Source organism: Nerophis ophidion, linkage group LG01, assembly GCF_033978795.1.
Source record: "Nerophis ophidion isolate RoL-2023_Sa linkage group LG01, RoL_Noph_v1.0, whole genome shotgun sequence".
Taxonomy (NCBI): Eukaryota; Metazoa; Chordata; class Actinopteri; order Syngnathiformes; family Syngnathidae; genus Nerophis; species Nerophis ophidion.
Window position 1 is genome coordinate 50,030,292 of NC_084611.1, and position 24,839 is coordinate 50,055,130.

The window sequence follows — 24,839 nt, forward strand, 5'->3', positions numbered from 1 at the left end:
TGGACTGGGCTCCACTATTATGTTAGATCCACTATGGACTGGACTCCACTATTATGTTAGATCCACTATGGACTGGACTCTCACACTGTTATGTTAGATCCACTATGGAATGGACTCTCACTATTATGTTAGATCCACTATGGACTGGACTCCACTATTATGTTAGATCCACTATGGACTGGACTCCACTATTATGTTAGATCCACTATGGACTGGACTCCACTATTATGTTAGATCCACTATGGACTGGACTCCACTATTATGTTAGATCCACTATGGACTGGACTCCACTATTATGTTAGATCCACTATGGACTGGACTCTCACACTGTTATGTTAGATCCACTATGGAATGGACTCTCACTATTATGTTAGATCCACTATGGACTGGACTCCACTATTATGTTAGATCCACTATGGACTGGACTCCACTATTATGTTAGATCCACTATGGACTGGACTCCACTATTATGTTAGATCCACTATGGACTGGACTCCACTATTATGTTAGATCCACTATGGACTGGACTCTCACACTGTTATGTTAGATCCACTATGGAATGGACTCTCACTATTATGTTAGATCCACTAAGGACTGGACTCCACTATTATGTTAGATCCACTATGGACTGGACTCCACTATTATGTTAGATCCAGTATGGACTGGACTCCACTATTATGTTAGATCCACTATGGACTGGACTCCACTATTATGTTAGATCCACTATGGACTGGACTCCACTATTATGTTAGATCCACTATGGACTGGACTCTCACACTGTTATGTTAGATCCACTATGGAACGGACTCTCACTATTATGTTAGATCCACTATGGACTGGACTCCACTATTATGTTAGATCCACTATGGAATGGACTCTCACTATTATGTTAGATCCACTATGGACTGGACTCCACTATTATGTTAGATCCACTATGGACTGGACTCCACTATTATGTTAGATCCACTATGGACTGGACTCCACTATTATGTTAGATCCACTATGGACTGGACTCCACTATTATGTTAGATCCACTATGGACTGGACTCCACTATTATGTTAGATCCAATATGGACTGGACTCTCACACTGTTATGTTAGATCCACTATGGAATGGACTCTCACTATTATGTTAGATCCACTATGGACTGGACTCCACTATTATGTTAGATCCACTATTATGTTAGATCCACTATGGACTGGACTCCACTATTATGTTAGATCCACTATGGACTGGACTCCACTATTATGTTAGATCCACTATGGACTGGACTCCACTATTATGTTAGATCCACTATGGACTGGACTCTCACACTGTTATGTTAGATCCACTATGAAATGGACTCTCACTATTATGTTAGATCCACTATGGACTGGACTCCACTATTATGTTAGATCCACTATGGACTGGACTCCACTATTATGTTAGATCCACTATGGACTTGACTCCACTATTATGTTAGATCCACTATGGACTGGACTCCACTATTATGTGAGATCTACTATGGACTGGACTCTCACACTGTTATGTTAGATCCACTATGGACTGGACTCTCTCACTATTATGTTAGATCCACTATGGACTGGACTCTCACTATTATGTTCGATCCATTATGGAATGGACTCTCACTATTATGTTAGATCCACTATGGACTGGACTCCACTATTATGTTAGATCCACTATGGACTGGACTCCACTATTATGTTAGATCCACTATGGACTGGGCTCCACTATTATGTTAGATCCACTATGGACTGGACTCCACTATTATGTTAGATCCACTATGGACTGGACTCTCACACTGTTATGTTAGATCCACTATGGAATGGACTCTCACTATTATGTTAGATCCACTATGGACTGGACTCCACTATTATGTTAGATCCACTATGGACTGGACTCCACTATTATGTTAGATCCACTATGGACTGGACTCCACTATTATGTTAGATCCACTATGGACTGGACTCCACTATTATGTTAGATCCACTATGGACTGGACTCTCACACTGTTATGTTAGATCCACTATGGAATGGACTCTCACTATTATGTTAGATCCACTATGGACTGGACTCCACTATTATGTTAGATCCACTATGGACTGGACTCCACTATTATGTTAGATCCACTATGGACTGGACTCCACTATTATGTTAGATCCACTATGGACTGGACTCCCCTATTATGTTAGATCCACTATGGACTGGACTCCACTATTATGTGAGATCTACTATGGACTGGACTCTCACACTGTTATGTTAGATCCACTATGGACTGGACTTTCTCACTATTATGTTAGATCCACTATGGACTGGACTCTCACTATTATGTTCGATCCATTATGGAATGGACTCTCACTATTATGTTAGATCCACTATGGACTGGACTCCACTATTATGTTAGATCCACTATGGACTGGACTCCACTATTATGTTAGATCCACTATGGACTGGACTCCACTATTCTGTTAGATCCACTATGGACTGGACTCCACTATTATGTTAGATCCACTATGGACTGGACTCTCACACTGTTATGTTAGATCCACTATGGAATGGACTCTCACTATTATGTTAGATCCACTATGGACTGGACTCCACTATTATGTTAGATCCACTATGGACTGGACTCCACTATTACGTTAGATCCACTATGGACTGGACTCTCACACTGTTATGTTAGATCCACTATGGACTGGACTCTCTCACTATTATGTTAGATCCACTATGGACTGGACTCTCACTATTATGTTAGATCCACTATGGACTGGACTCTCCCTATTACCGTATGTTCGATCCATTATGGACTGGACTCTCACTATTATGTTAGATCCACTATGGACTGGACTCTCACTATTATGTCAGCTCCACTTTAGACTGGACTCTCACTATTATGTTAGATCCACTATGGACTGGACTCCACTATTATGTGAGATCTACTATGGACTGGACTCTCACACTGTTATGTTAGATCCACTATGGACTGGACTCTCTCACTATTATGTTAGATCCACTATGGACTGGACTCTCACTATTATGTTCGATCCATTATGGACTGGACTCTCACTATTATGTTAGATCCCCTATGGACTGGACTCTCCCTATTACCGTATGTTCGATCCATTATGGACTGGACTCTCACTATTATGTTAGATCCACTATGGACTGGACTCTCATTATTATTACCGTATGTTAGATCCACTATGGACTGGACTCTCACTATTATGTCAGCTCCACTTTAGACTGGACTCTCACTATTATGTTAGATCCCCTATGGACTGGACTCTCCCTATTACCGTATGTTCGATCCATTATGGACTGGACTCTCACTATTATGTTAGATCCACTATGGACTGGACTCTCATTATTATTACCGTATGTTAAATCCACTATGGACTGGACTCTCACTATTATGTTAGATCCACTATGGACTGGACTCTCCCTATTATGTTAGATCCACTATGGACTGGACTCTCACACTATTATGTTAGATCCACTATGTACTGGACTCTCACTACTATGTTAGATCCACTATGAACTGGACTCTCACTATTATGTTAGATCCACTATGGACTGGACTCCACTATTATGTTGGATCCACTATGTACTGGACTCTCACTATTATGTTAGATCCACTATGGACTGGACTCTCACACTATTATGTTAGATCCACTATGTACTGGACTCTCACTACTATGTTAGATCCACTATGAACTGGACTCTCACTATTATGTTAGATCCACTATGGACTGGACTCCACTATTATGTTGGATCCACTATGTACTGGACTCTCACTACTATGTTAGATCCACTATGAACTGGACTCTCACTATTATGTTAGATCCACTATGGACTGGACTCCACTATTATGTTGGATCCACTATGTACTGGACTCTCACTATTATGTTAGATCCACTATGGACTGGACTCTCACTATTATGTTAGATCCACTATGGACTGGACTCTCACTATTATGTTAGATCCACTATGGACTGGACTCTCACTATAACGTTAGATCCACTATGGACTGGACTCTCACTATTATGTTAGATCCACTATGGACTGGACTCTCACTATAACGTTAGATCCACTATGAACTGGACTCTCACTATAATGTTAGATCCACTATGGACTGGACTCTCACTATTATGTTAGATCCACTATGGACTGGACTCTCACTATAACGTTAGATCCACTATGGACTGGACTCTCACTATTATGTTAGATCCACTACGGACTGGACTCCACTATTATGTTGGATCCACTATGTACTGGACTCTCACTATTATGTTAGATCCACTATGGACTGGACTCCACTATTATGTTGGATCCACTATGTACTGGACTCTCACTATTATGTTAGATCCACTATGGACTGGACTCTCACTATTATGTTAGATCCACTATGGACTGGACTCTCACACTATTATGTTAGATCCACTATGTACTGGACTCTCACTACTATGTTAGATCCACTATGAACTGGACTCTCACTATTATGTTAGATCCACTATGGACTGGACTCCACTATTATGTTGGATCCACTATGTACTGGACTCTCACTACTATGTTAGATCCACTATGAACTGGACTCTCACTATTATGTTAGATCCACTATGGACTGGACTCCACTATTATGTTGGATCCACTATGTACTGGACTCTCACTATTATGTTAGATCCACTGTGGACTGGACTCTCACTATAACGTTAGATCCACTATGGACTGGACTCTCACTATTATGTTAGATCCACTACGGACTAGACTCTCACACTATTATGCTAGACCCACTCGACGTCCATTGCATCTGGTCTCCCCAAGAGGGGGGCGGGGTCACCCACACCTGCGTTCCTCTCCAAGGTTTCACATAGTCATTTACATTGACATCCCACTGGGTTGTGAGTTTTTTTTGCCCTGATGTGGGCTTTGAACCAAGGATGTCGTTGTGGCTTGTGCAGCCCTTTGAGACACTTATGATTTAGGGCTATATAAATAAACATTGATTGATTGATTGATTGATTGTCACACACACACTAAGTGTGGTGAAGTTGGTCCTTTGCAGTTGACCCATCTCTTTGATCACCCCCTGGGAGGTGAGGGGAGCAGTGAGCAGCAGCGGTGGCCGCGCCTGGGAATCATTTTGGTGATTTAACCCCCAATTCCAACCCTTGATGCTGAGTGACAAGCAGGGAGGTAATGGGTCCCATTTTTATAGTCTTTGGTACGACTGGGCCGGGGTTTGAACTCACAACCTACCCATCTCAGGGCGGACACTCTAACCACTAGGCCACTGAGTAGGTCTACATTATTATGCTGCATTTCTCAAAGTGAAACCTACATTTTCTAATTGGCTTAATCCCTAAGTGTCAAAGTCGAGAAGTGAAGAATAAATGATCTTTGTCCCCCGGGATGATATTTGATTAGTATTAGAACCGGCCCGCAGGTCACAGCTGCCTGCTGCTGTTTTGCACGCACCAGTATTCCTTTGCCCACAATGCAACAGTCGCCCGCAAACTCCCTGAGGGCCAGGGCTTCATTATTCATCAGCATTCAGGGCAGATGTCAACTTTCAGCAACACCCCTCCCCAATAATGGCCAAACGGAAGGTGGATGGTGAGAACAGGAGAGTTTTAAGCCAGGTGGGAGGCAGAGTACATGTTCACGGAGATAAAAGACAAGCCTGCGGGTCTTCTGTGTGGAGAAAGTGTGGCTGTAGTGAAAGTAACGCCTAAGAAACACAAAGACAATATTTGAAAGAAGATAAATGAATGTTGTGGAGGTAGCCCTCCTGTGGTGGGTTCTCCTGGCCGACAGATCTTCGGGAATCCAGGCTTTATTTGGCATAAACACCCTGGGGTGGCTTGCTTTCCAGCAATATATATTTGTCTCTGGGCGTGTGTCTCTCTCTGGCTCCAACTCCAACTCCAACTACGTCTCTTGTTCCGGCTGCTGCTAATAAGGGCGACAGGTGATTAGATAACAAGTCCCCAGCTGGGCAATCTACTCACCTGCCGCTGACTTCGAGGCCGGTCCTTACACGCCCTGCTCCACGGCGCCTCCCTCCACAAATGTGTTGTGGCAGTTGCGTATTTCACCAACGCGGCGATTTGTGCAAACAGTTGGTTGCTTTTCCAAACATTTTTAATAAACTGACAACAGCAAAATGCTAAAAAGGAAGTGCTTAAAGTGCGATGGCTTGGGAAATCCACGAAGACACAGTCCAATTTCATGGTGGTCTTCATGGTGTTTTTTAAACTGCACACACTTTTTTCCTCAGAGTTTTCAAGTGTTTTGCCAAGAGGATTATATGCAGTATGTACATTCTCAGAATGTACTTGTTCTATTTTTAGCCAAAGTGAGACAAAGAAAAGAATCTGAAGTTGTCTTTATTTTTAAGTTATTATGTCATGATTTTACCAGTCCCGCCCACATGGGAATAGATTTTCTTCCATATGGCCCTCAACTAAAATGACTTACACACCCCTGACTTGATGCTTCCAAATGATCAAATAAATCTTGGAAAATTAAAAGTACAACAGCCCTTTAAATTTATATCTTTATTGAAAACATTTAAATTGATTTATATTAGCCCATTTTTTTTTCTTTTTGAACTTTTTATTTTATCATATTGTTTAATATTATTTATTATTATGTTTAATACTCTTATTTTTTATTTATTTTTTGTTTCTTTCCTTGACATGTTTTGTTAAAGTCATAATTTGCTCAACCTGATGGACATGTCACATTGTTGAATATGTTGAAAGTGCTTCGACTTTTATGTACATTGTGGATTTATGTTGGTTTTTTTTTGTGTGTTTTTTTTTAACACAACTTATAACAATACATGTTACTAAAATGCTTAAAGTCAAGGAAGCTTTTTCACGATTTTTTTGTGATTGTTGCAGTGATTTAAAGCTTATTTTTTCCAACTACATTGACTCAACTCCTGATTTTATGCATTTCTTTTACCAAGAAGTTTACCTCAAACAGCACAGGAAACAGAACATTTTATACCACGCAGTCTTAAAAGTAGACACTAGATGGCAGTAATCATCAAATTACTGTACTGTTTTAATTAAGCGTAATTTTGTTTTTATTTTTATTGAACAAAAAAGTTACACCTAATTAAAACAGTACAGTAACTTGATCATCACTCCCATCTAGTGTCTACTTTTAAGACTGCGTGGTTTCCTGTGCTATACTGTATTAACAGACACCTTCATAACAATATGCAATATGTACAATATACACACTGCAAGTATACACAGACACACACACACACACACACACACACACACACACACACACACACACACACACACACACACACACATATATATATATATATATATATATATATATATATATATATATATATATATATATATATATATCAATCAATCAATCATCAATCAATGTTTACTTATATAGCCCTAAATCACTAGTGTCTCAAAGGGCTGCACAATTCAACAACAACGGAACAAGAAGAAGAAAAATAATTCAAGAATAGCAAGAATTCAACAACAACAACAACAACAACAGAACAAGAACAAAAACAGAAGAAGAAGAATTTAATAACAAGAATTCAAGAACAACAACAACAGTACAAAAACAACAACAGAACAAGAACAAAAACAACAAGAACAATAAAAATAAATCAAAAACATGAACAAAAATGTAAGAACAAAAACAACAACAGAACAAGGATTCAAGAACAAGAACAACAACAACAGAACAAGAACAACAACATCACAACAAGAACGACAACATCACAACAAGAACAACAACAACAAAAATAATTCAAGAACAAAAAAAGTATTCAAGAACAACACTAACAGAAGAATAAGAATTCAACAACAACAACAAAACAAGAACAACAAAAACAAGAATTCAAGGACAAGAAAAATTATTCAACAACAACAAGAATTCAAGAAGAAGAATTCAAGAACAACAATGGAACAAAAAGAAGAAGAACAACAGAACAAGAACAAGAAACATTCAAGAACAAGAAAAATAATTCAAGAAAAATAGCAAGAATTCAACAACAACAACAACAACATAAGAAGAAGAATAATTTAAAAACAAGAAATCAAGAACAACAATAGTAAAAGAACAACAACAATAGAACAAGAACAACAACATTAAGAACAATAAAATTAATTCAAGAACAACAACAACAATTTAAGAACAACAACAACAACAGAGCACAAAGCACAAAGTTGGTGGACCAGCTCCTTCACTTTCCATGACTCTCCAAATAAGCCTGACCTCTAGTGGCCACAAATACACACAACACATTTCATTACACCATTTTTTTTACACAAGCACAAAAAAAACAACCCAACAAATCAGTCATTTTTCTCACATTCATCAAAAACCTTACATCGGTGACAATGTTCAGAGATTATCACTCCAAAGATGGAATTCATGAGTCAGCACTTCCTGTCATGTTAATCTAACACAGTTGTTGTATGTAAAGGTGCAAACCAGACTTATGGAATAGTGACAGTCAAATGTTGAGTACTGTACATTTGTTACAGTATTGTACTGTAGTACAGACATATGGAATATTGACAGTCAAAAACATCAAAACGCGTTGATATGTTGATGTATCTTACACATGTTGTGTGATTATAACAATAATGAAATATATTTACAAAACATAATTTAGTAAATATCAACAAACGTTGATATGCTGATGTAAGTTACATTGTGTAACTTACATCAACATATCAACGTTACACTGAATATAACTTACACATGTTGGGTGATTATAACAATAATGAAATATATTTACAAAACATAATTTAGTAAATATCAACAAACGTTGATATGCTGATGTAAGTTACATTGTGTAACTTACATCAACATATCAACGTTACACTGAATATAACTTACACATGTTGGGTGATTATAACAATAATGAGACATAATTATTACGAGACATAATTGTGTGGTCATGTTGCTCACTCACCAGCAGAGGGCGTTGAGGAGCAGCTGTGCACAACTGTCACTTATCAGGGATCTACTTGCTAAAATCTTGGAGTCTTCCACGAGATGACGTCATTCCATTCTCCTTATCTGATCTTCTTCATTGGGAACTTTATTTGGGTGATTCTCCTGCCTGCTGCCTCTTTCTTCTTCAGCTTCTTCGCCGAGTGATATTTTGCCAGCTGCCATGGCTTTATGTCGCTACTTTGTTGTTCTACTTTTGTTCTAAACACTTACTGTGGAGCTTCCTTTCTGTGTCACGAAAGCTTTTATTTTGACACTGACTTTACATCAGTGAATGTCGTGCGCTTGAAAGAGCAGATTCTAACCTGGAATCATTTCCAGAGTTTAAAAACATGCAGCAGGTTAAATGAGTTGTATTACGTCCAGTTGACTGCCCTTTTTTAAAGCTGTTTTGCAAGTCACGCGACTTCAAAGTTGACACCTCATTGGCTGCTTCTGAGACATGACCTCAGGCTTTGTTTACCAAAAGTGAGTCTTGCTTTTTGAAGCAGCACACTTTTATACACCAAATATTTTTATACACCAAATATTTTATACACTACATATTTTATACTAAATATTTTTATACACGAAATATTTTTATACACTAAATATATTATACACAAAATATTTTTATACACGAAATATTTATACACAAAATATTTTTTTTACATTAAATATTTTTATACACAAAATATTTATAGACGAAATATTTTATGTACTAAATATTTTATACAAGATATTTGTATGCACGAAATATTTTTATACACTAAATATTTTTATGCACAAAATATTTTTACACTGATTTTTTTTATACACTGAATGGAGAAAATAAGAAAATTACTACTTTGGAGAAGTTAAAGCTTTTATTAAAGTTATTAAAGTAGTTTCCCTGTGAAACAGACCTGACCTAAGAAATACTCCGCTCTACTCTGGTGTTAAGTACAGTGTTTACCACTGTAAACCACAGCAACCTCGGCTATATATATATAGGTATATATGTATATATATAGGTATTTATGTGTATATATAGGTATTTATGTGTATAATATATATATGTGTGTGTATATATATATATATAGGTATATATGTATATATAAATAAATAAATGATAAATGGGTTGTACTTGTATAGCACTTTTCTACCTTCAAGGTACTCAAAGCGCTTTGACACTATATATAGGTATTTATATATATATAGGTATATATGTGTATAATATACATATAGGTAGATATGTATATATATAAGTATATATATATATATATATATATATATATATATATATAAATGATAAATGGGTTGTACTTGTATAGCGCTTTTCTACCTTCAAGGTACTCAAAGCGCTTTGACACTACTTTCACATTTACCCATTCACACACACATTCACACACTGATGGAGGGAGCTGCCATGCAAGGCGCTAACCAGCACCCATCAGGTGCAAGGGTGAAGTGTCTTGCTCAAGGACACAACGAACGTGACCAGGTTGGTACTAGGTGGGGATTGAACCAGGGACCCTCAGGTTGCGCACCGCCACTCTCCCACTGCGCCACGCCGTATACATACTGTATGTATGTACATAAACACATACATATGTACATGCATAAGTATGTACATATACACACATATGTATGTACATACATATACATATGTATATATCCATACACACATATCTAAATCATACATATATACACGTAAATACACTCACACACACATATATATATATATATATAATTTTACATGCAGTTGGCTTTTGGCCCCCAGCCAAATTGTTTAAGCCCAATGTAGCCCTCAAGTTAAAAAGTTTGGACACCCCCGGTCTAGTCAGATGTAGTTCAAGTTGAGAAGGCAAGAACTCCAAAGGCACTTTTATAATTATTATTTTTTAAACATTCTTGTCAAGATCTCTTTTTCCCAAGTCACACAATTCTCACCTTCACAATGATAGCGCTACGCCTCACATGCGGTCTTATAAAATGATCTACTAAGAATGTCCTACAATTCCATTAAATGTGGATTCATGTTTGAACAATTACAGTAAAAACGTGTTGACGTCAACGTGCAGACTGCATGCTTCTTTCTAACTAAATGTTTTATTGTGGAGGGCCCCAATGACACCTTTGATTTTGGCCCTCAAATTATTAAATACGCCCCTGCATGATTTATGAAGGATTGACGGAACACCCCCCCTCCGCCCTCCCAAAAATTTACTTGTGGTCTTAAGTGATATTTAATATATTTAATTATTAATTTTTAATATCACAGTTAATTTGGATGTCTTTGAAGTTGAAATTGACAAAATCAAAAGGCAAAAAAACTTCCATGAGAAAATGCATTTATTCAATTAGGAATAAATAAGACAGGACAAGTCAATAAATCAATAATCAAACTTCACAGCAACTTACAGACAGTTCAATAAGTACAAATAAAAAGCAGTGCTTTAAAAAGTATGTAAATAAATATCACTGTTGAAAAAAGTAAAATAAAAAAAAGGTCTGATACGTTGTTTTTCTCAATCTTTTTTGGGTTGCATGCACTCGGTATCAGACGTCACATTTCCAAATAAAATCACATACTTTTGTTTTTTTTATGACAGTAAAAGTTAAAAATGTATCGTTGATTCACAATCTGCTTGGAAAAAAACAAAAACAACTTAAGTATGATTCCAGTTTACGCTCAAGATGGCCGACGGGAAGCAATATTGCCGACTTCTGGTCTGTTTTTTGAAGTGTTTTTTGGAGGATTTTTCCCCTCAAAAATTGTGTTTTCATAGACGTTAAGGCCCTCAAAAAGGTGATGTATTGGGATAACAGTATTAATGATAATTCTAATAATAATAAAAAAATTATAATAAAGGGCCCTTTTGTCAAAAATGTCTAAAAAAAATCATTTGAAGAGTGTTAAAAGGATTGACATATCAGTGCTGCCCCCCAGTGGTAGAGAGGAGTATGTAAGCCTACATTCCTGATAAAGTGGGACAAACACCACACTTTCTCTCCGTCAGGCAGAAATGAAAGATGATGTCAATTTATTTGGGACAGAATCTTCAGCGCTTGTGGACGTGGTTGGTCCTGGACTTCTGGCACAGAGATAATGATAGGACGTGGTCGTGGTCGTAGGGAGGCGAGACGAAGGAGGCGGAGGACGCCGACAAGGCTTTGGCAGTCTTCAACATGGCGGCACCCTGACCACGCCCACTTTGAGACGCAACAGGGGGGGTCAGAAAAATAACATCAATGACACAAATATTTCAGTGATGTCATGTCAAAAAATGACACAAATATGTCCACATGTCAGTTATGTAATACTCATGAAAAATAACACAAATATGTCCACGTAAATGTCATAATTATTATTCATTAAAAATAACATAAATAACACAAATGTCGATATGTCAGTTATTCATGAAAAATAACACAAATATTATGTCATATTCATGAAAAATAACAAAAATGACACAAATATGTCCACGTCAGTGATGTCATATTCATGAAAAATAACACAAATATGTCCACATGTCAGTTATGTCATATTCATGAAAAATAACACAAATATGTCCACGTAAATGTTATTATTATTCATTAAAAATAACACAAATAACACAAATGTCGAAAAGTCAGTTATTCATGAAAAATAACACAAATATGTCATATTCATGAAAAATAACAAAAATGACACAAATATGTCCACGTCAGTGATGTCATATTCATGAAAAATAACACAAATATGTCCACATGTCAGTTATGTCATATTAATGAAAAATAACACAAATATGTCCACATGTCAGGTATGTCACAGTCATGAAAAATAACAAAAAATAACACAAATATGTCCACGTCAGTGATGTCATATTATATTATTCATTAAAAATGACACAAATATGTTCACGTTAGTGATGTCATATTCATGAAAATAACACAAATACACAAATATGTCCACGTTGGTGATGTCATACTTATGAAAAATAACAAAAATAACACAAATATGTCCACATGTCAGTGATGTCATATTCATGAAAAATAAAAAAAATAACACAAATATTTCCACATGTTAGTGATGTCATATTCATAAAAAATAACAAAAATGACACAAATATGTCCATGTCGGTTGCATAATATTCATGAAAAAAACATAAATAACACAACTATGTCCACATGTTAGTGATGTCATATTCATGAAAAGTAAAACAAATAACACAAATATGTCCACATGTTAGTGATGTCATATTCATAAAAAATAACAAAAATGACACAAATATGTCCATATGTCAGTTGCATAATATTCATGAAAAATAACATAAATAACACAAATATGTCCACGTCAGTGATGTCATATTCATGAAAAATAACACAAATGTCCACGTCAGTGATGTCATATTATATTATTCATGAAAAATAACACAAATGACACAAATATGTTCACATGTTAGTGATGTCATATTCATGAAAAATAACACAAATATGTCCATATGTCAGTTGCATAATATTCATGAAAAATAACATAAATAACACAAATATGTCCACATGTCAGTGATGTCATATTCATGAAAAATAACAAAAATAACACAAATATGTCCACGTTAGTGATGTCATATTCATAAAAATTAACAAAAATGACACAAATATGTTTTGTCAGTTGCATAATATTCATGAAAAATAACATAAATAACACAAATATGTCCACATGTCAGTGATGTCAGATTCATGAAAAATAACACAAAAATGTCCACATGTCAATGATGTCATATTATGTTATTTATGAAAAATAACAGAAATGACACAAATTATGTCCACATGTCAATTATGTAATATTCATAAAAAATTACACAAATAACAAAAATATGTCCACATGTCAGTTATATAACAGTCATGAAAAATAACACAAATATGTCCACATGATAGTTATGTCATATTCATGAAAAATAACATGGATGACACAAATAGGTCCTCATGTCGGTTATGTCATAGTCATGAAAAATAACACAAATATGTTCTCATGTCGGTTATGTCATATTCCTGAAAAGTACCACAAATGACACAAATATCTCCACATGTCAGTGATGTCATATTCATGACAAATAACACAAATACTGTATGTACACATGTCAGCTACTGTAAATAGTGGTACTGTAAATGGTGGTGCTGTAAATGGTTGTACCGTAAATAGTGGTACTGTAAATGGTTGTGGTGTAAATGGTTGTACCGTAAATAGTGGTACTATAAATGGTTGTACCGTAAATAGTGGTACTATAAATGGTTGTAACGTAAATAGTGGTACTGTAAATGGTCGTACTTTAAATAGTGGTACTGTAAGCGTTTGTACTGCAAATAGTGGAACAGTAAATAGTGGTACTGTAAACGTTTGTACTGTAAATGGTTGTACTGTAAATGGTGGTACTGTAAACGTTTGTACTGTAAATGTTGGTACTGCAAATAGTGGTACTGTAAACGCTCGCACTGTAAATAGTGGTACTGTAAACATTCGTACTGTAAATAGTGGTACTGTAAACGTTTGTAGTGTAAATAGTGGTACTCTAAATGGTGGTACTGTAAACGGTCGTACTGTAAACATTTGTACTGTAAACGTTCGTACCGTAAGTAGTGGTACTGTAAATAGTGGTGCTGTAAATATTGGTACTGTAAATGGTAGTACTGTAAAAATTTGTACTGTAAATAGTGGTACTGTAAATGGTGGTGCTGTAAATGGTTGTACTGTAAATAGTGGTACTGTAAATGGTGGTGCTGTAAATGGTTGTACCGTAAATAGTGGTACTGTAAATGCTCATACCGTAAATAGTGGTACTGTAAATTGTGGTACTGTCAATGTTGGTACTGTAAATGTTTGTACTGTAAACGGTTATACTGTAAACGTTCGTACTGTAAATGTTTGTACTGTAAATAGTTGTTCTGTAAATAGTGGTGCTGTAAATGGTGGTACTGTAAACGGTCATACTGTAAACGTTCGCACTGTAAATAGTGGTACTGTAAATGGTGGTACTGTAAACAGTCATACTGTATAAACATTCGTACTGTAAATAGTGGTACTATAAAAAGTGGTACTGTAAACGTTCGTACTGTAAACAGTGGTACTGAAAATGGTGGTTATGTAAATACTGGTACTGTAAACGTTAGTACTGTAAATAGTGGTACTGTAAATGGTGGTACTGTAAACGGTCGTAATGTAAACGTTCGTACTGTAAATAGTGGTACTTTAAATGGTGGTACTGTAAACGTTCGCACTGTAAATAGTGGTACTGTAAATGGTGGTGTTGTAAATGGCTGTACTGTAAACGGTCGTATTGTAAACATTCGTACTGTAAACGTTCGTACTGTAAATGGTGGTACTGCAAATAGTGGTACAGTAAACGTTCGTACTGTAAATAGTGGTACTGAAAATGTGGTACTGTAAATAGTGGTACTGTAAACGCTTGTACTGTAAGTAGTGGTACTGTAAATAGTGATACTGTAAATGGTGGCACTGTAAACGGTCGTACTGTAAATAGTGGAACAGTAAATAGTGGTACTGTAAGCGTTTGTACTGCAAATAGTGGAACAGTAAATAGTGGTACTGTAAACGTTTGTACTGTAAATGGTTGTACTGTAAAAGGTGGTACTGTAAACGTTTGTACTGTAAATGTTGGTACTGCAAATAGTGGTACTGTAAACGCTCGCACTGTAAATAGTGGTACTGTAAACATTCGTACTGTAAATAGTGGTACTGTAAACGTTTGTAGTGTAAATAGTGGTACTCTAAATGGTGGTACTGTAAACGGTCGTACTGTAAACATTTGTACTGTAAACGTTCGTACCGTAAGTAGTGGTACTGTAAATAGTGGTGCTGTAAATATTGGTACTGTAAATGGTAGTACTGTAAAAATTTGTACTGTAAAGAGTGGTACTGTAAATGGTGGTGCTGTAAATGGTTGTACTGTAAATAGTGGTACTGTAAATGGTGGTGCTGTAAATGGTTGTACTGTAAATAGTGGTACTGTAAATGGTAGTGCTGTAAATGGTTGTACCGTAAATAGTGGTACTGTAAATGCTCATACCGTAAATAGTGGTACTGTAAATTGTGGTACTGTCAATGTTGGTACTGTAAATGTTTGTACTGTAAACGGTTATACTGTAAACGTTCGTACTGTAAATGTTTGTACTGTAAATAGTTGTTCTGTAAATAGTGGTGCTGTAAATGGTGGTACTGTAAACGGTCATACTGTAAACGTTCGCACTGTAAATAGTGGTACTGTAAATGGTGGTACTGTAAACAGTCATACTGTATAAACATTCGTACTGTAAATAGTGGTACTATAAAAAGTGGTACTGTAAACGTTCGTACTGTAAACAGTGGTACTGAAAATGGTGGTTATGTAAATACTGGTACTGTAAACGTTAGTACTGTAAATAGTGGTACTGTAAATGGTGGTACTGTAAACGGTCATAATGTAAACGTTCGTACTGTAAATAGTGGTACTTTAAATGGTGGTACTGTAAACGTTCGCACTGTAAATAGTGGTACTGTAAATGGTGGTGTTGTAAATGGCTGTACTGTAAACGGTCGTATTGTAAACATTCGTACTGTAAATAGTGGTACTGTAAACATTCGTACTGTAAACGTTCGTACTGTAAATGGTGGTACTGCAAATAGTGGTACAGTAAACGTTCGTACTGTAAATAGTGGTACTGAAAATGTGGTACTGTAAATAGTGGTACTGTAAACGTTTGTACTGTAAATAGTGGTACTGTAAACGTTGGTACTGTAAATGGTGGTACTGTAAACGTTTGTACTGTAAATAGTGGTACTCTAAATGGTGGTACTGTAAACGGTTGTACTGTAAACATTTGTACTGTAAACGTTCGTGCCGTAAGTAGTGGTACTGTATATAGTGGTACTGTAAACGGTCGTACTGTAAACGTTTGTACTGTAAACGTTCGTACTGTAAATGGTGGGTGTGGTTACAAGTTGCTCTCCTGGGCGGCGTGCAGACCTCCGTTCTCGTGGAGTCTGTTGGCGCGGTACGTCTCGTAGTGGATGTTGTGAGTCACCTCCTTCAGGTCCTGAAGGTGAGACCTGAGCAGACAAAGGAAGTCACCAGAATTCTCCTTGGAGAGGGGAAGCCATATTTGGCCTTTTGTTGACTTTCTAATGGAGAGAGATGTGCAGCGTGTGTGAGTGGGACCAGGTCAAGGTCGTTTGCCAGAAAGTTTACACAACCAATTAAAACCTGCTGAGTCAGCATCAAACATCAATTGACATCCAAATGACCATTCTTATTCATAATTTTCATAAAAATTAAAAAAAATATATATATAATATATAACTATATATAATGAATTAATTAAGAAAAATATATATATTTAGGCCATTTTAATTTTCATTAAAACATTATTTTAAAAAGAAGGTATTTCAAAAATATATTTGTAGGCCATTATCAATTTCAAAAATAAATGTTTCTTTTTATAAGCATACATTTTTAAAAATGTATTTTTAGGCCATGATCATTTAAAAAAAATCTAAAAAAAATTTCAATAACAATTACTTACAAAACGTCTTCAGACCATCGTACATTTTTAAAATTTCAAATCATAATTTTTAAAAATCGATTAGAAAAAAATATATATAATACATAACTATATATAATCTGTGAATTAAAAAATATATATATTTAGGCCATTTTAATTTATTTTTTTTATTATTATTATACATTTTTTTAAATATATTTTTAGGCCAATGTCATTTTCAAAAAAATATTTTTCTTTTCATAAGAATCCATTAAAAATATATATATTTTTAGGCCATGATAATTTAAAAAAATCCAAAAATAAATTTCAATAACAATTATTAAAAACAAAACAAAAAAAAAGTCTTAGGCCATTATAATTTTCAAAAATCCATTTGGAAAAAATATAAATAAGAACTAATAGTTAAAGATGTCCATAGGCAATCATAATTTTCCAAAATTTGATTAAAAAAATACAAATAAGAACACATTTTTAAAGACCTTTTTAGAGTATCATAATTAAAAAAAAAAATCGTTTTTGTTTCATTAAAAATCCATTTTAAAAAAGACGTCTTTAGTCCATCAGCATTTTAAAAGTAGATTTTTATAAATTAAAAATTCATTTAAAAAACTAATTTTCAAGCCCTCATAATTTTCAAAATGTTTATGATTAATTTGTATTTATTAGTAAGAATTAATTAAAACACATTTTGAGGCCATCTCTATGCAAACAGAACAGACTTTTCTAACTAATTTTCCATAATTCTAAAAATTGTTTTGAATGGAGAATGGATTGTGAATGGACTCTCAGCGCAGGAAGGAAAAACATCAACACTGCAGTCGTCTTGGCACCAGCTGGGATGGAACCAATCAGAGCGTGCTCTTCAGCATGGTGACCACTGATTGGCTCTGCCTCAGCCTCGACATTACTAAAGTGGACTAAAAGAGTCATTGAATTTATTAATTTCACTTTATTTACAAAATATATTTTTATTAATACTTTAGTTAGAATTTGTTTAATTTAATTATATTGACATTTTATTTTTTTAAAAACATATTAATATTATTATTAATTTAGTTCAAAAGTATTTGGTTAAATTTTAAGAGTTTATTTAAGAAATATATTATTATTACTATTATTATTACTATTATTAAATTAGTTCCAATTTGTTTAGCTTAATGTTACTGACGGTTAAAGAAATATATTATTATTATTCATTTAGTTTATATTAATCTATTTTAATTTTACAGACAGTTTATTCAAGAAATTTAAATACATATTTTTAAATAATAGTTAGAATACAATTATTCTTATTTTACAGACAGTTTATTTAAAACATTTTTTAAAATTAAATATAGTTAAATATAGTTTTCATTTTACAATTTATTTGAAATATATATATCTTAAATAAACTATACATGTATATAAACATATATATATATAATTGTTATTAATTTAGTTAAAATGTATTTAGTTTTTTATTCACCATTTTATATATATGTATATATATAGTGTGTTTGTGTATATATATATATATATATACACATATATATATATATATATATAAACATATGTATGTATATATATATATATATATACATATATATATATATATATATATATATATATATATGTATGTATATATATATATATATATATATATATATATGATTATTTATTTATTTAGAATGTATTGAATTGAATTTTACTGAAAATGTATTTAAGAAATACATAAGTTATTACTATTACTGTCATTATTATTATTTTTAGTTAGAATGTATTTAATTTAATTTTATTGGCAGTTTATATAGGAAACTGATATATGACTATTAATTTAATTAGAATTCATTTATTTAAATTTTATTGAGTTTATTTAAGATATATATATATCTTAAATAAACAATATATATACACACACATATATATATATATATACAGTATATATAATTTTTATTAATTTAGTTAGAACTTCTTTAGTTTTTTATATTATATTTAAGATACATACATAAATATATATATACACACATATATATATATGTATATATATATATATATATACATATACACATATATATATATATACATATACACATTTTTATATATATATATATATATATACATATATATATATATATATATCCATCCATCCATCATCTTCCGCTTATCCGAGGTCGGCTCGCGGGGGCAACAGCCTAAGCAGGGAAACCCAGACTTCCCTCTCCCCAGCCACTTCGTCTAGCTCTTCCCGGGGGATCCCGAGGCGTTCCCAGGCCAGCCGGGAGACATAGTCTTCCCAACGTGTACTGGGTCTTCCCCGTGGCTTCCTACCGGTTGGACGTGCCCTAAACACCTCCCTAGGGAGGCGTTCGGGTGGCATCCTGACCAGATGCCCGAACCACCTCATCTGGCTCCTCTCGATGTGAAGGAGCAGCGGCTTTACTTTGAGTTCCTCCCGGATGGCAAAACTTCTCACCCTATCTCTAAGGGAGAGCCCCGCCACACGGCGGAGGAAACACATTTTGGCCGCTTGTACCCGTGATCTTATCCTTTCGGTCATGACCCAAAGCTCATGACCATAGGTGAGGATGGGAACGTAGATTGACCGGTAAATTGAGAGCTTTGCCTTCCGGCTCAGCTCCTTCTTCACCACAACGGATTGGTACAACGTCCGCATTACTGAAGACGTCGCACCGATCCGCCAGTCGATCTCACGATCCACTCTTCCCTCACTCGTGAACAAGAATCCTAGGTACTTGAACTCCTCCACTTGGGGCAGGGTCTCCTCCCCAACCCGGGGATGGCATTCCACCCTTTTCCAGGCGAGAACCATGGACTCGGACTTGAAGGTGCTGATTCTCATTCCGGTCGCTTCACACTCGGCTGCGAACCGATCCAGCGAGAGCTGAAGATCCCGGTCAGATGAAGCCATCAGGACCACATCATCTGCAAAAAGCAGAGACCTAATCCTGCGGTTACCAAACCGGAACCCCTCAACGCCTTGACTGCGCCTAGAAATTCTGTCCATAAAAGTTATGAACAGAATCGGTGACAAAGGACAGCCTTGGCGGAGTCCAACCCTCACTGGAAATGTGTTCGACTTACTGCCGGCAATGCGGACCAAGCTCTGGCACTGATCGCACAGGGAACGGACCGCCACAATAAGACAGTCCGATAGCCCATACTCTCTGAGCACTCCCCACAGGATTTCCCGAGGGACACGGTCGAATGCCTTCTCCAAGTCCACAAAGCACATGTAGACTGGTTGGGCAAACTCCCATGCACCCTCAAGAACCCTGCCGAGAGTATAGAGCTGGTCCACAGTTCCACGACCAGGACGAAAACCACACTGTTCCTCCTGAATCTGAGGTTCGACTATCCGGCGTAGCCTCCTCTCCAGTACACCTGAATAAACCTTACCGGGAAGGCTGAGGAGTGTGATCCCACGATAGTGGAACACACCCTTCGGTCCCCCTTCTTAAAGAGAGGAACCACCACCCCGGTCTGCCAATCCAGAGGTACCCCCCCGATGTCCACGCGATGCTGCAAAGTCTTGTCAACCAAGACAGCCCCACAGCATCCAGAGCCTTAAGGAACTCCGGGCGGATCTCGTCAACCCCTGGGGCCTTGCCACCGAGGAGCTTTTTAACTACTTCAGCGACCTCAGCCCCAGAAATAGGAGAGTCCACCACAGATTCCCCAGGCACTCCTTCCTTATAGGAAGACGTGTTGGTGGGATTGAGGAGATCTTCGAAGTATTCCTTCCACCTATCCACAACATCTCCAGTTGAGGTCAGCAGAACACCATCCGCACCATACACGGTGTTGATAGTGCACTGCTTCCCCTTCCTGAGGCGGCGGACGGTGGTCCAGAATCGCTTCGAAGCCGCCCGGAAGTCGTTTTCCATGGCTTCCCCGAACTCCTCCCATGTCCGAGTTTTTGCCTCCGCGACCGCTGAAGCTGCACACCGCTTGGCCTGTCGGTACCTGTCCACTGCCTCCGGAGTCCTATGAGCCAAAAGGACCCGATAGGACTCCTTCTTCAGCTTGACGGCATCCCTCACCGCTGGTGTCCACCAAGGGGTTTTAGGATTGCCGCCCCGACAGGCACCAACTACCTTGCGGCCACAGCTCCGATCTGCCGCCTCGACAATAGAGGTGCGGAACATGGTCCACTCGGACTCAATGTCCAGCACCTCCCTCGTGACATGTTCAAAGTTCTTCCGGAGGTGGGAATTGAAACTTTGTCTGACAGGAGACTCTGCCAGACGTTCCCAGCAGACCCTCACAATGCGTTTGGGCCTGCCAGGTCTGTCCGGCATCTTCCCCCACCATCGCAGCCAACTCACCACCAGGTGGTGATCGGTAGAAAGCTCCGCCCCTCTCTTCACCCGAGTGTCCAAAACATAAGGGCGCAAATCCGATGACACAACTACAAAGTCGATCATAGAACTGCGGCCTAGGGTGTCCTGGTGCCAAGTGCACATATGGACACCCTTATGTTTGAACATGGTGTTTGTTATGGACAAACTGTGACGAGCACAAAAGTCCAATAACAAAACACCACTCGGGTTCAGATCCGGGCGGCCATTCTTCCTAATCACGCCTCTCCAGGTTTCACTGTCGTTGCCAACGTGAGCGTTGAAGTCTCCCAGTAGGACAAGGGAATCACCCGGGGGAGCACTTTCCAGTACTCCCTCGAGTGTTCCCAAAAAGGGTGGGTACTCTGAACTGCTGTTTGGTGCGTAAGCACAAACAACAGTCAGGACCCGTGCCCCCACCCGAAGGCGGAGGGAGGCTACCCTTTCGTCCACCGGGTTGAACTCCAACGTACAGGCTTTGAGCGGGGGGGAAACAAGAATTGCCACCCCAGCCCGTCGCCTCTCACTGCCGGCAACGCCAGAGTGGAAGAGGGTCCAATCCCTCTCGAGAGAAGTGGTTCCAAAGCCCTTGCTGTGCGTCGAAGTGAGTCCGACTATATCCAGCCGGAATTTCTCGACTTTGCGCACTAGCTCAGGCTCTTTCCCCCCCAGTGACGTGACGTTCCACGTCCCAAGAGCTGGCTTCTGTAGCCGAGGATCGGACCGCCAAGTGCCCTGCCTTCGGCTGCCACCCATCTCACATTGCACCCGACCTCTATGGCCCCTGCTATGGGTGGTGAGCCCATTGGAGGGGTGACCCACGTTGCCTCTTCAGGCTGTGCCCGGCCGGGCCCCATGGGAACAGACCCGGCCACCAGGCGCTCGCCATCGTGCCCCACCTCAGGGCTTGGCTCCAGAGGGGGGCCCCGGTGACCCGTGTCCGGACGAGGGAAATCTGGGTCCATGCTTTTTCTTCTTCATAAAGGTCTTTGAGCTGCTCTTTGTCTGATCCCTCACCTAGAACCTGTTTGCCTTGGGAGACCCTACCAGAGGGCTTTATGCCCCCGGACAACATAGCTCCTAGGATCATTGGGACACGCAAACTCCTCTACCACGATAAGGTTGCAGCTCAGAGAGGAGTATATATATATATATATATATATATATATATATATATATATATATATATATATATATATATATATATATATACATATATGTATATTAGAGATGCGCGGTTTGCGGTCTCATCCGCGGAGTCCGCGGATAAACCGCGGGTCGGGCGGGTGACATGACGAAAAAATAGATTTTAATTAGATTCTGGCGGGTGGCGGTTGAATCATCCGGAATATTTGATATACATGGTTCTGGGATCAGTATCCTTTGCCATTAAAGAGCCATTTAAGACCCGTGTTACAAAGCGAAGAAGTCAAGACGCTAATATTCTCCAAAATGACTACCGGCAGTCACCCAGATAATAAGTATTGGGGCATGCTATGAAGTCATTGACTTTGTCGCCCTTTACAGCATGTACGATCTGCTTGTCAGTCCAGCAACATGTTGTGTGTGGCTTCCGCAGCAACACGCACACGACTGCAAGGCATACTGGGTGACACAGAGTAAATAAATAATGATAAATGGGTTGTACTTGTATAGCGCTTTTCTACCTTCAAGGTACTCAAAGCGCTTTGACATTACTTCCACATTTACCCTTTCACACACACATTCACACACTGATGGAGGGAGCTGCCATGCAAGGCGCCAACCAGCACCCATCAGGAGCAAGGGTGAAGTGTCTTGCTCAGGACACAACGGACGTGACGAGGTTGGTACTAGGTGGGATTTGAACCAGGGACCCTCGGGTTGCACACAGCCACTCTCCCACTGCGCCACGCCGTACTCTAATGGTTGTGATATAAACAATTTTAACACTCTTAGTAATATGCGCCACGCTGTGAAGCCACACCAAACAAGATTGACAAACACATTTCGGGAGGACATCTTCACAGTAACACAACATAAACGCAACACAACAAATACCCAGAATCCTTTATATCCATGACAATTCCTGACTATTTTAAACACCCCGCTAGGAAATTGATATATTATTATTAATTTAATTAGAATATATTTATTTAAATTTTATTGAGTTTATTTAAGAAACATATATATTTATATTATCATAGTTAATTTTGTTGGAATGCATTTATTAAAATGTTATTGATCTTGTATTTAAGAAATATATATTAATAATTTAGGTAGAACTTATTTTTTTTATCACTGCATAATTGTTTGTAAATGTATTTTTCATCAGTTTCCATGAAGTCCTTTTTTTGAAGTATATTTGATTATTATACTTTTTGTAATCAGTCTGACCAAAGTTTAAGAGGAAACAAATTATATTTGCCTAAATTTAGAACCACTTTAAAATCAATGTGCATTTCAGTGCGTGGAGTCAGTCTGTGGAACAACTTAGAAGACAAGTTAAAAATGTGTTCTAACATGATTCAATTTAAAACACTGTTTAAAAAAGATGTACTGAAGAAGTACGAGGAGGAAAGAGAGTGATGCCCTCAGCACAGAGCGATGGGATAGAAGTGTATGGTCAGAAAGTGTTTTGGGCCTGTGTGTCTGTGTGTGCGTGTGTATGTTTTGTTTCGTCTTGTCTTGTCTTATAGTAACAGTGGTACTATCGTATTGTTAGTGTACAACAGTTTTTCTTGTTTTTGTTTGTATAGTATTGTTCTTGTATTGTATTGTATTGTTTATGTTAAACGCGGAATGAGTGAGAGGGGTTGGGATATTATAAGCATCTGCTTCATCCAACCCCTTTTCAAGCCTTGCATGATTATCTCTGCCAAAATGTAAAAAATGAAAAACAAGTGTTTTGTTGTACTGTGCAGGTCTGAAATAAATATTTCAATCAATCAATCAAAGCCTGGATAATATTTGTGATTAACAAATATTTTTATATCATTTGACAAACTCAAG

General features: G+C 37.4%; 1 protein-coding gene across 2 annotated transcripts in view; it reads right to left on the reverse strand.

The window, feature by feature from the left end:
* Positions 1-11,310: 11,310 nt before the first annotated feature.
* The window catches only part of septin3 (septin 3), a 66,875-nt gene continuing 53,346 nt past the window's right edge, over positions 11,311-24,839 (reverse strand). The window contains exons 10-11 of one of the 2 annotated variants that reach the window (XM_061906141.1): positions 16,977-17,059; positions 11,311-12,189 (exon numbers count right to left, since the gene is read on the reverse strand). In XM_061906141.1, the coding sequence (XP_061762125.1) occupies positions 12,161-12,189; positions 16,977-17,059 (112 nt within the window). In that variant the 3' untranslated portion in view covers positions 11,311-12,160. Of the gene's footprint in view, positions 12,190-16,926; positions 17,060-24,839 lie in introns of both variants that reach the window. The other variant, XM_061906132.1, reaches the window with a different exon arrangement.